The sequence below is a fragment of the Gobio gobio genome, assembly GCF_949357685.1.
Source record: "Gobio gobio genome assembly, chromosome: 9".
NCBI lineage: Eukaryota > Metazoa > Chordata > Actinopteri > Cypriniformes > Gobionidae > Gobio > Gobio gobio.
In genome coordinates, this window is record NC_137115.1 from 38,251,162 (window position 1) to 38,267,334 (window position 16,173).

The 16,173-nt window shown below is 40.1% G+C and overlaps 1 protein-coding gene across 2 annotated transcripts in view; it reads right to left on the reverse strand.

Moving 5' to 3' along the window:
- hipk2 (homeodomain interacting protein kinase 2) overlaps positions 1–16,173 on the reverse strand; it is a 133,900-nt gene that overhangs the window by 94,889 nt on the left and 22,838 nt on the right. For both annotated transcript variants that reach the window (XM_079825759.1, XM_079825758.1), the window contains exon 2: positions 10,040–11,180. In XM_079825759.1, the coding sequence (XP_079681885.1) occupies positions 10,040–11,180 (1,141 nt within the window). The remainder of the gene's footprint in view (positions 1–10,039; positions 11,181–16,173) is intronic.

A 16,173-nucleotide genomic window follows, 5' to 3' on the forward strand; every position in this document is an offset into this window, starting at 1 on the left:
GAGTCTCATCTCCCATTCCCTTTAAAAGCCAGTTGCATTTGCACCATGGATTTGCTCTTTACATGGCGGAATTTGCGAGTGGAAAGACTGAACGCTTCTCCTGAGAGGAATCCTTTTATTTTTAATATTTAAAAATGTTTGTGTGCTACTGCGCGTCCCTGTGTGTGTAATAAGTTGAGTGTACGTGCGTTGCGCACCCATCTATAGGTGCATATTACTAACGCGCCCTTTAAATAACACAAAAAATAATGCGGTTTTGACTTTAGACCAGGTTTTTGTTGATCAATGGCACAGTTGTTTTCAGTTGCCTCAAAATAGCAACGCGCCAACAATGCGCCTGAACACCTCGTTTGCTTTTGCTATTTAAACAACGTGGCGCTGGACGTGAAAATTATAATTGCGTCAGGCTGAAACTAGCAAAAAAAACACTTACTTCACGCCTGGTGTCACATTGCTCCGGGTGTATGATAGGGCCCCAAGTGTCTAAAAGCATGTTCTAATTCAATGGTTCATTATGTGCATTAGTCCAAAAACAAGAGCACAATTTTTCATCTTCCTGCCTAGTATGATCACATAAACTGTAGATCTAAGAACAAACTTAACAGAATTGTGTCTATGGCAAGTAAAAGAGTTGGTAGACCACAGAAGCCCTTAACACAGCTTTATGTTGAAAGGGCAAAGAAGGCGGCGAGAGTAATCCTTGCACACAGCTCTCACCCTCTCTTTAGTCAATTTGAGCCCTTGAAATCAGGAAGGCGGTATAGAACCCCTCTAGCAAACAAAAATGTGTTTAAGAGGTCTTTCCTTCCATATGCCATTAAAATTCTCAACTCCACAAGTGACGGATAAATCAAATGAATGTAACATGAATTGTACTTTTATATTTATGTAATGTAAATTTGTCTGTTTTACTTGTGTTTTTCTTAATATTGTCTGTCTAGTTACTTTGTGTGTCGGTGAGCCAAAGACAGAGAGAGAGAGAGAGAGAGAGAGAGAGAGAGAGAGAGAGAGAGAGAGAGAGAGAGAGAGAGAGAGAGAGAGAGAGAGAGAGAGAGAGAGAGAGAGCGAGCATTCTTGTAAGTAACGCCCATTTTTCACAATGAAATAAATTCACAATGGATAAAATCCTGTCCTACATACCTGCCCTTTTATTTCTTGAATATCCCGTTTCACTCAGAAATACTGTGTCACATTATGTAAGTTAGATACTTTGCAAACAGGAATACACATTGACTGAAAGATCACGCTTAAGCTACATAAAACTGCTGTTTACTACTTTAATAAGGCTGCAAACGTCTAATTCAACATGCAACGTTTGAGTCACGTAGCCCGACTGGTTTTTCCATGGCTAGCATGTGTACTGTATGCAGCTAATTGCCTCTCTAATGTTTACCTTAATTAACACGGTTTTATTTGCTTGTCAATTCAGCCCCGTGAAAAATCTATAAAATCACATGAAAACTAGCTACACCTAAATTATACGAGCCTTAAATCCAATACACCATGAGCATTTGTGTTCAACGGATCAAATAACAGCAGAACCGACAGACTGTGGGTTTGCGTTGAGCAGCGTCAGTAAAGATATGAAGAACAGCTGATCGAGTCTGCGTTGCCAGTGCTGACATCCGCTTGTGGAAGCTTTCACGGGGCGTTTGCAGTAGGAGAATGACACCAAAGCCATCGGCAAGCTGCTGAGACTTTGGAAATTTCCTGCTGAGAGTCCTCCCTGCCTTCCACAATCACTTTTACAGCTGATGGCATCTTAAGAGGAGCCTTTTAGGAAGCAAAGTTACGAGAAGGGGAGGGCTAACGGGGGCTTTGGTTAAAAATATGCAAAGGGAACATTTTGTGCATCCTGTCCTATCGAAGGTCGCGGGTAATTGTCCCTCCGATTTAAAAGCACTGCCAAAACAAATAACTGCAGGGAACAGAATGGAAGATGCATGAACGAGCAAGTCTTTATATAACAGTTCTGTTGAAAGCAACGGCCTTCGACGGAAAGGTTTGGTAACCTCGATGCAAGAGTTAGGCTTAATTCTTTGAGTTTAAGTTTTTCATGAGGTTTAATGATAGAGGCTGGTTTTAATCTCCTCTGATTCAGCCGTTCTCATCAACAGTCCAGATATAATAAATCCAGACAGATTGAGAGACTCAGGAGTGATTACGGTCTCTCACAGAAAGGGTTGTGGCCCTGTATTAAAGGTGAAGTGTGTAATTTCTTCACTAATTGGAATTGCAAAAATAAATGACTTTTCAAAAAGGTTTCCCAAACACTCCCTCCATCTTCCATTGGTTGGACAAACAGGTCGCCGTCCCTCAGCTCATGCCATTGGTTGGTCATGGGTCAAACTAAATAGTGTTGTTAATTTAATCAAATAAATATTAGAAAATACTTAACTTATTTAAAATAAGCTTAAGTTGAAGTACTAAAATTACAAAAATATAAAACTTGTTAAATTAAAGCTAAATAAAAAATGTATGTTCTTGAAAATATTACATTTAAAGCTACACTATGTAACTTTTCCGTCCACTAGAGGTCGCCTGTTCAAAACAAAGGCGTAGTTTGATGACGGCACGTTTGAGCGCAGAATCTTGGGACATGTGGTCTTCACCTCACAGCCGGTGGAAAACAGTCAGGATAGGACTCGGGCAGAAATCATGTTCATGGATGCGATTATTAACATTACTGTAGTCTGAAGCAGAGCAGGACCGAGTGTTGTGGAGCTGAGCAAGGCCGCAGGAGCGATTGAAGAGCGGGACTGTTATTATGACATAGTCACCAGCGGGACTTTTATTATGACCTCTTTTCCAGTCATGAGTGAGGTAACGCAACTCTGTTTATCGTATTAGATATATCTAATGTGTGTGTTGACCACATCCTCTAGTACCACTGTTTGAAGAATTCATCTTCCAGAATCTGGCAGTACGTTTTGAGAGTTCATTTTTAGTCCATCTCTGCAAAACGGACTTCAGGGTGGACTAAAATGAACTCCCAAAACGTACTGCCAGATTCTGGAAGATGAATTCTTCAAACAGTGGTACTAGAGGATGTGGTGCTGGTCCTTCAAGAGTCACTCTCAACCTATCTGTCCATAAAGCCTATAAAAAAACCTTCTTCATGTATTTTACAACACTTCAGCTTGTGATTCTTATCTAGTGGGGGTCATTTTTTAGGATTCTTTACCTAACTGAAGTCTCTGAGATCCTGACACCTTGCACTTCTGGAGACTCCAGGTAGGTTGCAGCTTTGGAAAATGGTGGCGCTGGAGACTAAAGGGTTCCTGATGGTTTCACCCTTAATTCTTCACCTTAATTCTTAATTCTTTTGCAGTTAATAGGTGTCTTTTCTTCACCACCTGTTTTTGTCAGATCTTGCTGACCCAACGAGCATTTCACTGTCCAATGGTCATGCCTTAACTGCAATGTCTAGTATTGCATTAGTATTGCATCCTTCTCATGGGCATTTAATACTTTTTGACTTTTCAGTCTGAGTTAAATCTCTTTTTTGGCTCAATTTATCTGTAAAAGAAAACATGCCTAATAATTCTGCACACCTGAATATAAGGTGATTTTCATTTCCAGCCTTCATGAACAATTATATATCACTTATACATTATTAAATACTAAATCAATAGTAGTTATTAGGATTACTGTGGTTTGGAATTGGTCAAATGTGCCTGGAAAAAAAATATGATCAGAAAATCAACGTGCCTAATAATTCTGCACTCCCTGTATAACACTGGCCTAGTGGTTTCTGGATATTTTACTGCAAAAATCCTACATAGTTCACCTTTAAGGTGCTTTTTATATGAATAAATACTATGTATTAAAATAATTAAAAAATAGCACAGTTTATAAACTAAATATATTTTGTATTTTTTGGAATAAATTACTCTCAGATCAATGAGTACGTTTTTCGGTTAAATGAGTCAGTTTGATTCATGAAAGAATTGTCCAGATCTAGATTTGACTCAAAATATTCTTTCAGCGAGTCAGCGATGAGATGCCGCTAAAAATCACACACTGCACCTTTAAGCCAGCGGGGAATATCTTTGAAAATATACACAAAGATTTGATGTATGAAAGGAGATCAACGTTGTATTATCGTCACACTGCAGATTCACTAGCGGCAGCCATTTAGAAAAGTGTCTGCTGATGATCCTTTCAGAAAACCACAATCTTTCTCTCTCTCTTTTCCATTAAAAGATTTCCCCCTATGAGAGACAGAAGCCCCCCGTTTCAACAGAAGCCTGTATTAAACAGTCAGAGCATTCCAAGAACAGTGTGATCCTCTCCCAGGGCTATATAACTCTGTGGGAGTCCTCTACAGGTGGGTCGCTGCTGGCTACATTTCTGTGTGTGTCCTGTTACTGAAAAATGAGGTGAGAGCCAGTTAACAGTAGGTTGATGTCTGATTGAGGTATCTTGATGCCTTCAGCACAGAAATGCAACACATCGATGCAATGATAATTATAGACCACCTACAACAGATCTGCAATTATACAACATGCATGAAGTAAAGGCATCACTAAATATAGATTTTTAGTTTTCTGAAGTGGTGCTTTCCCGTGCAAAACTCACCTGCATGATACTAAAGGCACACACACTACGAGACAATCAGGCCAATTTTGGGCAACAATCCTAGGTAAAATCCAGATAATACTGATTTTCCTATGGTGTGAGGTGTGTTAAGAGTGATCGAATCTGCTCGGAAGAACATCAGGGCTGCACCGATCTCAAATTGTAAATATCCAACATGGATACTGTTGTGTGGGGGGAACCCCGAGGACAAACACACGCACTCTGTAGATTGTCATGTGAAACGAAACGATACCCAATCAGAAAGTGAGCTGACGGAAGATGGAAGCTAGCACAACTTCATCCAAACCTTTTTCTTTCATTTTTCCTGCAAATGTTCTGTGAAAAGCAGTCTAAATACTATTATCACCATTTATTTTTGCCCGTCATCCGCCATGTTTGTTTACTCTAAAGTCATGTTTGACCACCAGAGATTTTGTGAGATTTCCTGTGTTCACAGTCGAGAATTTGGTTGTTTGTGAATGGAATCTGTTAGTGTGTGGCACTCCACACACACTATAGGAACAAACTGTTAAATCTATTTTCTTTTCTTTTTTTTATTGTCATGTTTGTGGTCTCTCGCATTTTGAAAATCTGATAAGATCATTTTATCTTTTAATTTTTTTTAAAGGGTCAGCCTTAAGCTGTTGTACGTGTTTCCAAGGGTGTTTTGGCTCTTTCCTAAGGTGTTGCTATGAGGTTGCTAGAGGGTTTTGAGACTGTTTGGGCAGTGCTATGCGGTTGCTAGTGTTTTTTGGGGTGGTTGCACCCAAACATTCTTGCAACCCATAACAAGGTTAGACATAATCTAAGACACAATATACAGATCAATTAGTGTTTGCCAGGGCATCGCTATTTAGTTCCTTTATTTAGTGCTTTTTAGCATGGTTGCTATGGTGTCCTGGTTGGTTGCTAGGTGATGCTTACTTGCCAAAGTCAAAAGAGCACACACCCAAGCCTCAATGCAAATATGAGGGAATTTTTTGTTTGGCATGTTATGCAAAAAATTACTTACGTTTTTATATTAAAATATATAAATCTCCTTAAAATATGATAAATGTACTTGATAATAACTGTATATTGTCTTACTGCACTGGCATATTTTTTTAAACTCATTTGTACTTAAAATAAGTGCAAAACATCTGTCAGTGCAATTAGATGAAATAAACTAATTTTAAAGAAGCATTCTCTAAAAAAAAGTATCTTATGCAGCATTGCTTCTCAAGTGAATTTATCTTGTTTGAAATATTTTTAGATAACTCACAAATAAGGCACAAATACTACTCAAAAAGAGTAGTGTATAATCATTTCAAAATCATATCATATCATGTCAATTGCATAAAATCAAATGGTCATGCACCAAAATTTAACAAAGGCTTAAAGAGTTAGTTCCCCCAAAAATGAAAATTGTGTTATTAATTACTTCGTTCATCTTCGGAACACGAATTAAGATATTTATGATGAAATCTGAGAGCTTTCGGACCCCCCCATAGTCATAGACAGCTACATTATTACCACTTTCAAGGCCCAGAATGGTAGTAAAGACACATGTCCATGTGTCAGTGGTTCAACCTTAAATGTTATGAAGTGAGGAGAATACCTTTTGTGCACAAAAGAACAAACAAAAATAAATGAAGATGGTTTGGAACGACATGAGGGTGAGTAATTAATGACAAAATTAAAAATTTTGGGTGAACTAACCCTTTAAGGATTTGAATAAATTCCGAACACTAAATATGCACAATAGTAATAGTGCTTGCTATATGTCTTATTCTCTCTCCCTCTTGCTCTCTCTCTCTCCAGATGCACAAGGCTGACGGCTGATGTGACTCTGTTCATTGTCACTTTTTTCCCCTCTTCGTTCCAGCAGGGAGGAAATTAGGAGATCATCTTGTATGTGAACTCCCACAAGAAAGAGGACACAAAACTCAGAGTAATAGCAGCTCCTGTATCACTCTTCTCACTTAACTTATCGCTGACACGCACTCAATTAATGCTTTCCCTAAATAGATGTATTCTTGTTGAGGATCAAAGGACAACCACGATGTGTTCAGGAGTCTGAAAAACGTTTATGCAGATTATTTGTACAAACTAGTGACCTTGAGCCAAAAGCATGCTGTTTTCGGTCTATTTTGATCGCAGATATTTTCCTACATGCAAACCGATTACATCAGCACAGCTGGGATAAAAGAAGTGAGAAGTCAACACACTTGTTGATAGTTTCCACTCACTTCAGCAATTTCCCAAACATGACCAAGTGGCCGGTTGCCTTTACAAGCCTCAAAGCATTTGCTCAAACGATAGCCTATCTGCCCTCATTTAGTAACTATGCCGGTGGCATCCTAAAAATGTAACACATCTGGCAGCACTTGGACTGACTCATTCTCCTACGTTTGATTTCTTTTAGGGTGGCTGTGTGGTCATCCACCTAACCGAACCTACTGTCGGCCTACCAGAGGCAATCCAACAGAGCAAGCTTCTGTGTGAACCAGGTCTAAGTCTACAAAAAAATGGCTCAATCTGGCCCGTGAAACCCAAACAAGGCTCAAGGTAAATGAAAGAGTTGACTAGAAAAAAAATAAGCAGCTTTCAAGTGAGGCATCTGTTTCTAATGTTGGCGCTCTGGTGTGGATTACAGGGAAGTATTGCCGAGGAACTGACGGTGACCCCATATCTTCATCCCTAGGGAGATGGTTAGTAGCGATGAGAACACTGGATTATGGTTGGGAGGAGGGAAGTGCACCGAAATGAAACTGGGCCCCTGTTTACAGTCAACTTGATGCTGCATTTCTTTAGGCTTTTTTATTCAAGAGCACAATGTATTGCTTTTTTGTACTAGGAACTCAAAAGGAGGAAAGAACTGATGCAACAAAAAACAAAAAAAGTCAGCTGTAAATATCACCCAGGTGCTGCCACCATGAAGCTGTCCCATGCTGTAAAACATAGTAAACTGACTTTTAATCTTCAAAGCAGAACTCAACATGTGTTTTTATCACATTAAATAAGATAAAGAATCATGTTCTCAGCAAGCCGTTGAATTTTATGACACCCTCTAAGCACACGTGTTGAGGAAGTTGAACATGCGCACCACCGGGAAAAAAACATGAATATGCAAACTTCCCTATACTCCAAAGTTTGCAAAAAGAACATCTAAGGCATAGGATGTCTTGATACACAGTTATCATGATACCGTAGGCGAACAATACCCGAATGACGTACAACACACTGCAAAAATTAACTCTTGTGTGTTATGTATTAATAAGCAACACTGCATAAAATACAGTGGCAAGAAAAAGTATGTGAACTCCTTGCCGAAAATGTGAATAATTTTATCAAAATAAGAGGGGTCATACAAAATGTATGTTATTTTTATTTAGTACTGTCCTGAATAAGATATTTTTCATACATTTTTTTTTTACATATAGTCCAAAAAACTGATTTTATAAAAATGACCCCGTTCAAAAGTTTATGAATACTGTGTCGTTACCTTGATGATCCACGGCTGTTTTTTTGTTTTGTGATGGTTGTTATTGAGTCCCTTGTTTGTCTGCCCAATGTTCTTCAGAAAAATTCCCCAGGTCCCGAAAATTCTTCAGTTTTCCAGCATCTTTTGCATATTTAAACTCTTTCCAGCAGTGACTGTATGATTTTGAGATCCATCTTTTCACACTGAGGACACTTGAGGGACTCAAACATTCTTTGATGCCCCAGAAGGAAACACGATGCATTAAGAGCTGGGGGTGAAAATTTACAAATTTTTCTCATTTTGTTTAAATATCTTTGTTTTCTCATTTAGTACTTCCCTTCGGAAGCAACAGAGGATACTTACATGTTAACCGGAAGACAAATTAAGTACAATTTTCCAAAGGTTTTCAACCCCCGGCTTAATGCATTGTGTTTCCTTCGGCGCATCAGTGAATGTATCAGTCACTGCTGGAAAGGGTTCAAATATGCAAAAGATGCTGGAAAACTGAAGAATTTGCAGGACCTGGAGGATTTTTCTGAAGAACATTGGGCAGTTTAACTGCTCAGGACAAACAAGGGACTCATGAACAGCCATCACAAAAAAAACAGCCGTAATTCATCAAGGTAACGGGGTCATTTTTATAAATTCCACTATTTTTTTTTTGTCTTGTGGACTATATGTAAACATGTTTTATGTAGAATATCTTATTCAGGACAGTACTAAATAAAAAAATAACACGCATTTTTGTATTTTGTTAAAATGATTCACATTTTCACAGATTCTGCAAGTTCACATACTGGTCTTGCCACTGTATATTTTTTTACAGATTGTATCTTGAAAGTGTAGTAAGATGAAATACACTTGCATTAAAGATACATTCTCTGAAAACATGTCTTAGTATCTTATGCAGTGTTGTCTCTCAAGTACATTTCACTGTTAGACAACTAGAAAAGAAGACATAAATACTTATAAAGAATAGGATTTTTTGCTGTGCAAGTAGAATCATTGGCATTCTTATAAGGCCACGAGAGCCAGAGATTTAAAAAAGCAAATAGAAAAATGATGGAAAACTGTGAGACAAGACACTATGAGTGATAGAAGTACCAAAAAAGTTGTTCTGCGTCTTAATGGGCCAGATTTACTAACAGCTTGTGCCAACGCAAACCCTATTTCGGCATAAAAAAAGCTACTGGGAGGATTTACTAAAGACTAAGCAATGAATGTCGTGGACAAAGTTATTTTTGCGGCTGACCTCATTGAATATGCATTTGTAGGGAGTTTTCCCTTTCAGATGCAAACATTTATGGGAGGAGAGTATTTAAATAAATCATGCAGTGTGATTTACTAAGGTTTGCAATTATTTAACACCCAAAAAAGTATGTCTCTTAACCCAATCTGCACTTGACATGGCTGTGATAGTTGCTGATGGGAGAAAACGAGAGCGTGTGGAAGATATTATACGAACATATCGATTACCAAGCCACGTTTTTTGTAATTTGCTGAGACCCTACCCCTTATGTTGGTCATTATGCAAATGAGCCGGCTGCGTCTGTGTTCTTTAATTTGCGCATTGTCGGTAATTCGCCCGCAGAACTCTTCACGCTCATTTGTGTTTTTATGGGATTGCAGTCTCACGCTAATTTACCCTGTTTAGTAAATCTGGCCTAATAGATTATGCAGTGTTGCTTCTCAAGTAAATTGTGCTCGTTTCATTTGAGAACAAGTCAAAAAAATCAAATTAAAAACTCAATAAGTAGTCATTTTTTGCAGTATATGTCAAAGTACATCCGGGTCAAAGAACAATTTCAAAATGGCGAATGCAGTTAATCCAGGAATTTATTTATACTACACACCTGTAAGAAAAGTAGTAAGTACGAAACTACAGGAATCTTGACACAGCCAGAGTAACAATTTACGAACAAAAAACAACACTTTTCAGTGAACGTTTGAAGAGGAGCAATTCCGACAAAGGGCATGATAACATTAGCGCCTTACCTATAGTATCTAGACTGCAGGTAGGTGGAGCACACTGCTTTGGAGACGTGGCTAGCAGAGCCAAAGTCGATGACCTTGACCCGGTAGGGTTGGCGGGCTGGGTCTACGAGCATGATGTTCTCAGGTTTCAAGTCGGCGTGGATCAGTCCGAGGCTCTTGAGCTTCATGAGGGCAGTGGCCACCTGCTGCAGGATCGGTCGGATGTACTTGAGCGGCAATGGACTGAACTTGTTCTGCTTAAGGAAGTCGTACAGGTTCTGCTCCAACATCTCGAAGACCAGGCACGTGTGGTTCTTGTGCTGGAAGCACTCGTACGCTCGAACAAAGTTGTAGTCATCCGCGCTCTCCGTGCTCAGCCGAGCCAGTATGCTCACTTCGATCTGGCCCTGCCGTGCATACGAAGGGTGGTTCTTGAGGATCTTGATGGCCACGATCTCACTGGTGCCGCGTTTCCAGCACTTCACCACCTGCCCAAACGTCCCTCGACCCAGGAACTCCAGCACCTCGTAGGTGTTGGTCATGGAGCAAAGCACCTCGTGCTGCAAGAGCTGGTAGTCGCCCTCGCTGTTGGCACCGCTGTTCTTGGACGTCGCTGTGGTGGAGGCGGTCGCTGTCGCGACGGTGGCCCCGCTCTGCGTGTTGTTCTGGATCATGGGTGCGGGCGGCTGCTGCTCTTCAACCACGTGCACACTGCTCCCGCTGCCGTTGTTGTTGTCCAGCTCCTCGCTTTTCCGCTTAAGCCCGCATCGCTGGTACGTGTCCAGCAGACTGACGGTGCTGCGGCGTGTCAGATTGTGGCCTCCGCTGCCACTTCCACTACTACCGGTGCTGCCCAACAGTTGACCAGCCGCCCCAGATGTGCTGCTGGCCGAGGCCACCACGATGTGCCCCGAGCCGGCCGGGAAGAGAAGGGCCTGTTCGTAGGACAGGGAAGAGTTGGAGACCTGTAGACTGGCGCCGTTGATGCCCACTGGGGCGACTGAGACACTCTGCTTGCTGTTCTGACTGTAGACCTTGCTGTGCGTGCCGTACCCTGTCATATCCCAGTTGCAACTCTGCTCCACCTTCAGTTTCTTCACGCTAAAGAAGGCACTTGACTGGAGAGTGTGAGGGGAGAAGACTTGCACTTGCGAGGCCATACCTGAAGAACGAGAGAGAGGGACGAGAGAGAGGGGGAATGTGAAACTTGGACTGAAACTCGAGCATAAGCTTTAAATAAAAATCCTACAGGTCACGGCAGGCCAGTTTAATAGAGTCAGAGTCCAGATGCTAACTTATAAAATAGCCGTTGTACAAATACCTTGCACACTTGCTTTGATTGCTCAGCAGTGTTCAGACTTGAAACTAAAATTGATAGAGTCAGCTTCAGGGCAGCACCTGGACTGATTTCACTGTATATATTTATGAAAATTTTACATAAAACGCTCAACACTCAACGTGGTGAGAAAAAAAAAATCTTGATATGTGTATTTTCCAATAACATTCATAGTTTGATGACTGCTGTTGCAAATTTGACGAACCATGATGAATTGGACGAAAACATTTTTCGAGAAGTTATCTAAATCTGAAAATTCTGTTTAATCTGTAGACTTTTTTAAAAAGAGAAAAGAAAAAAGAAACATGAAACGTTCTATCCACTATATACACAGAGCAAATCTGAAGTGAATTGACCCAAAATGCAATATTAATGTATGAGATGAAAATATTGATTTTTTACTGGCCTCCCATGAATTCTGTAAAAACGATGTGCTATGTATGGACCACCAAAAAGGCAGAGACCATGTCAAACCCAGTGTCTCAAGGAATGATTGCAATTTCCTCCCCAAAAAAACTGTAGCCCATGCATGCAACACATTGCACCATTTACCTCAGGGGGATGCACATCACTTTTCCAGAGGCATTTGAAACAGAAAAAGCACTTGAACCTGAAACATCTGAATAACATCTCAACATCAGATCCTCAAAACAAAACAACATAAGCACGGCCGGGCAGGATTGGGGCTTCTGGGAACTCTCTGTGCTTCTGAACAGACATTGCTTCTCCAAGCAAACAACAGTCCAGAAATAGCCCTCATGAACGGTACTGTTTGTAGTGCTAAAATAATGATTACAGTACAAGAGAGGATTACATGCAGAGCCCGCTGTAATGCACTATTTACAGAATCTCCAAAGTGGCCTGAATTAGCGCACTAGGAAATAAAAAGGCTCCTTCAGTGCGCATTTCACGCCACACATGCATATCACTTCACACCTAAACTGCCACTGTAATGCACAAAAAGATCATTTTAAAAGGTGCAGATATTCAGCAATTAACAACTTCAGTCTGTCATCTTATATTCAGTCTGTCTACTTATATATTATCCTTTTATGGTGCCTTTTGAAATGTTTGGACCACAGTTGTGTTTACTATGAATTGTCACTGTATAAAATATGTTCCACAGAAAAAATAACAGCAAAAAGGTTTCGAATGACATGAGGGTTTAGTCAAATTTTCATACATCTTGACAGCACAGCCAAAGCTATCTAGAATAGCTCAAACCCTCTCCACAAAGGATGTTAAATATTCAATGGATCTCCCATGATGTTTTCCATACTAAATGAATCTCTATAAGAATAATTACTTTTTCCTTTGTGGTCTCATCTTACAAGCAGATAATGAATCTCGTTTGGTTTGAGGAATTCCTTGACGCAAGAAAATTCCCAAGACAGGAAACATTCAGAGGAAACTTTACATGAACACTTCATCATTGTTATAATTCTTGATAGTTACGGTTTCAAATGTACCTTTTCTGTTTCTCTACTTTTTTACTTTTCAAACCATCTAGCCTCCTTCTACTTTTCACCTCTTACATTTGACAGTGCCAATGAATATTTTCAATAGTCATCTGGCTTTAGCTTTAATGCCCAGGGATTCTTGGGCTTTAAAAGTTGATTAAATGCTGACCATACTGCATGCACACTGTATATCCCCCCACACAATGCATAGCCTTTATACCATAATCCCCTCTAACCTATATTACATATGCACTATTCATAATCTTCTGTATAGCTTCAACTAAAACAGCCTGGACTGCAGATCCTATAATCTTTGCATTTCATATATCAAATGCATTAAATATACCAAATACATAATCCATTTACCACGGAAACTATATAAGATGGTATAAAGTATATTAATTTTGCCATTTAAATTGAAAATGGATAGGACCTCACTGGCAATTTGTTGATGGAGCAAGTAATGAAGAACATCCGCTATTGCTATTAGGAGCAAGGGCCCTATGTTAATCCCATAAGCTACTAGGCCAGATGTCACTCCTTGGATTACGCTTTTCTTTGCCAGGTCTTTACGTTAAAAATAATTTGTACATGGTCAGTGGCTATGTGTGTTTGCCAGAGGTGGGGACGGAGCTTGGAAAGTAATAAATCCCCTGCAGCAACGGCTGATCAGAGGGAACAGAGGGAACATACCTAGAATTCTTTGCGTCAGACATGAGTGGTAATCTAGTCTCGCGGGCAGCTGACACGTTCCGATTACTACCACGCAACACAACTCATCACGGCTCATCATGTTTGTTTTTGCCGATTTAATCCAATCCGATCCTAGAGTACCTTAAAAATCTATGTCTTGCCATGCTATATTCAGGACACGTCACTGGTAGGAACCAAACTGGACGTCTAAGTCCTAACCTGACTTTGTACCAAGTCTCTGCGCCATTGAGAAATGAATTGAGAATGCCTTTTAAATTCCAATTGAGTTCCAGCATTTGCATTAAGGAAGCATTAAATGCATTAACAGGATGCAGAATTGCAATTTGAATTGGAATGTAAAGAAGTGGAATTAAAATGAATGGAAATTTAGACACAGACAGACAAGACATATGACAGACACGCCAATACTGAATTTTACACAATCCTGTTTTGAACACAGACATGTTGTAACTCACTCTGCAGTAATTTCATTTCAAAAGAGTTCAAATGGTCAGAATGTTATCTTCAAACAACAATGCATTTATTTCCATTCAACCTCAGTAACTCTGCAGCTGTTCAATGCGAGACCAGGTCAAGCGTTCACAGCCTCGAGACAACTATCATCCTGAGAATGAGGTTTATGAATGGATATAGAAAAACCTCATAGAAACTCAACGGGTGAAGTTTACATGAATTTCTGAACTCTGCAGTGAGAATACAGCCAGTCTGGTCCATTGTTTCATATTTACAATGCTGGAATGCTTTTCGTAGTGCCGGCCAGCTTTCGGCATATACCTCACACAGAGCGGGCCGGTTTAATGCACTGCCACCGAGCATACCAAAGGGTTATTCATCTGCTCTACACAAGCAACATGTTGAAATGCTAATGGTCAGTTTATAGCGTGATGAACTATTACTCCATTTTTCCAAGGTTGGATAATCTACTTTTCTTTTCTTTTCTTTGAAGGAATGAAGAGATCCAGGATTAAATACAGGCAACGGTCCAGACTGTAAGCTTGTTTATTCTTTTACGGGAAAAAGGTACATGGAAATAGGATTAGGAAACTGCAACAACAACAGAAACGATTTATAATGCAAAAAATCTGGCTGCTGTCAGGCTAAAGGGTTAAATGCAAACAAAGGACCATGTCCTACAGAGGTTTGCTTTGTCTCTTCTGTGCGATCCAGGCATTTGGGAAAATTGTCCAGGGAAGAAATCAGTGGTTAATGAATTGACCTCCGCTTGTCTAGACAAAGCATTATCCCCTGTGGCTCCGAGCGATGCCCACTGTAGCATACCATCAGGGGGGAGGAAGCACAGGAAGCCTATGATATTTTCTGCTTTTCTTGCGTGTCTTCGAAAACCATTCTTTTTTACTTGTTTCTTCCTTTCAAGTACTAGCTGCTTTTCTATAAGGTCTACTCACTTTTTAATTTCTCCAGGTCTGGACTGATCTTTTCCAGCTCTCCGATCCTCCATTTATTTTGCCACTCAATCCCTTCTGCCGTCTCCCGACACTCTTGCAATCAAACAACCTCTCTGCTGACCTCCCCCTGCACATCACTTCATTCTTTGCTCTCCTTACCTCTCCTATCCTTAGTTTTTTTGTGGTTTTCTGGCATGACTACACTCAATAACTGTGCACTCACTCACTGAATACAATACTAATTTAAAACAATATCTTACATTTTTATAATAACTCCCGAATCTAACTAACATCCACTCCGTCCTCTCTAAAATCGTCTAATAAAACCCTGTAGTTCCACGGAGAGTGAGAGCAGGAAACCTCTGGCTATTGTCTCTATTCATAACACGGTGTATGTCTCACCTCCAGAGCAGAGCAGGGCCAGCGCACTTCAGAGAGCTCTGAGAGGCTGGGAGCGCAGATTTCGTGCAGTGTGTGAAGATAGGAAGAGTGCCAGCAGGAAACAAGACACACCGCTCACAGGAGCATTTCCTAGGCTGTTTATTTCTCAGCCTGAACGTGGAGCTCACTGGTCTTGCTCATCTCCTCCAACCACAAGACCTCCAGAGAGAGAGGCAGATAGAGAGAGACGCTCACAAACAGCATATGCTGCAGGATATTGACCACCCAGTCCTCATTTAGCGATCACATCCAAACCTATTTATGGAACGAAACAGAGAGGCAGCTACAGACACACACGAGCACAACATAAATAAAGCATTACCACTTAGCGCTAATGTTTTACTAGCTGAGCTCTATTATGGTGTTCGTGAATCACATAAATATGTGCATGCAGACGCAAGCTGCTCGCTTACACTTGGCACAGACCTGCCCATATGGAAACAAAAAAAATAAATCACAATTCTCGTTGAAACTAAACCGAGCAAACTGAGACTCTTATGAGGTTTTTATTGAGAAAAAGACCATCACACGTGTCTCCTCTAGCAGAGATCTTAACATCTCAAACTGTGATCAAATTAGCCAAGACGCCAATGTTTTCAAACAAAAATCGAAAAATTTAACTTTGCCTTGTATCGAATCACAACATTGTGTGATTGTTAATGAAACTGTTAAAGAAAGGCACACTATTTGTGATTGGACTGATTTTTGCATGAGGATGACCAGTATTAGTATTTATTCATATTTTTAATTCGATTTTAATTTTTATAATAATTTTATTCTATTATAATTTTTCTTTTT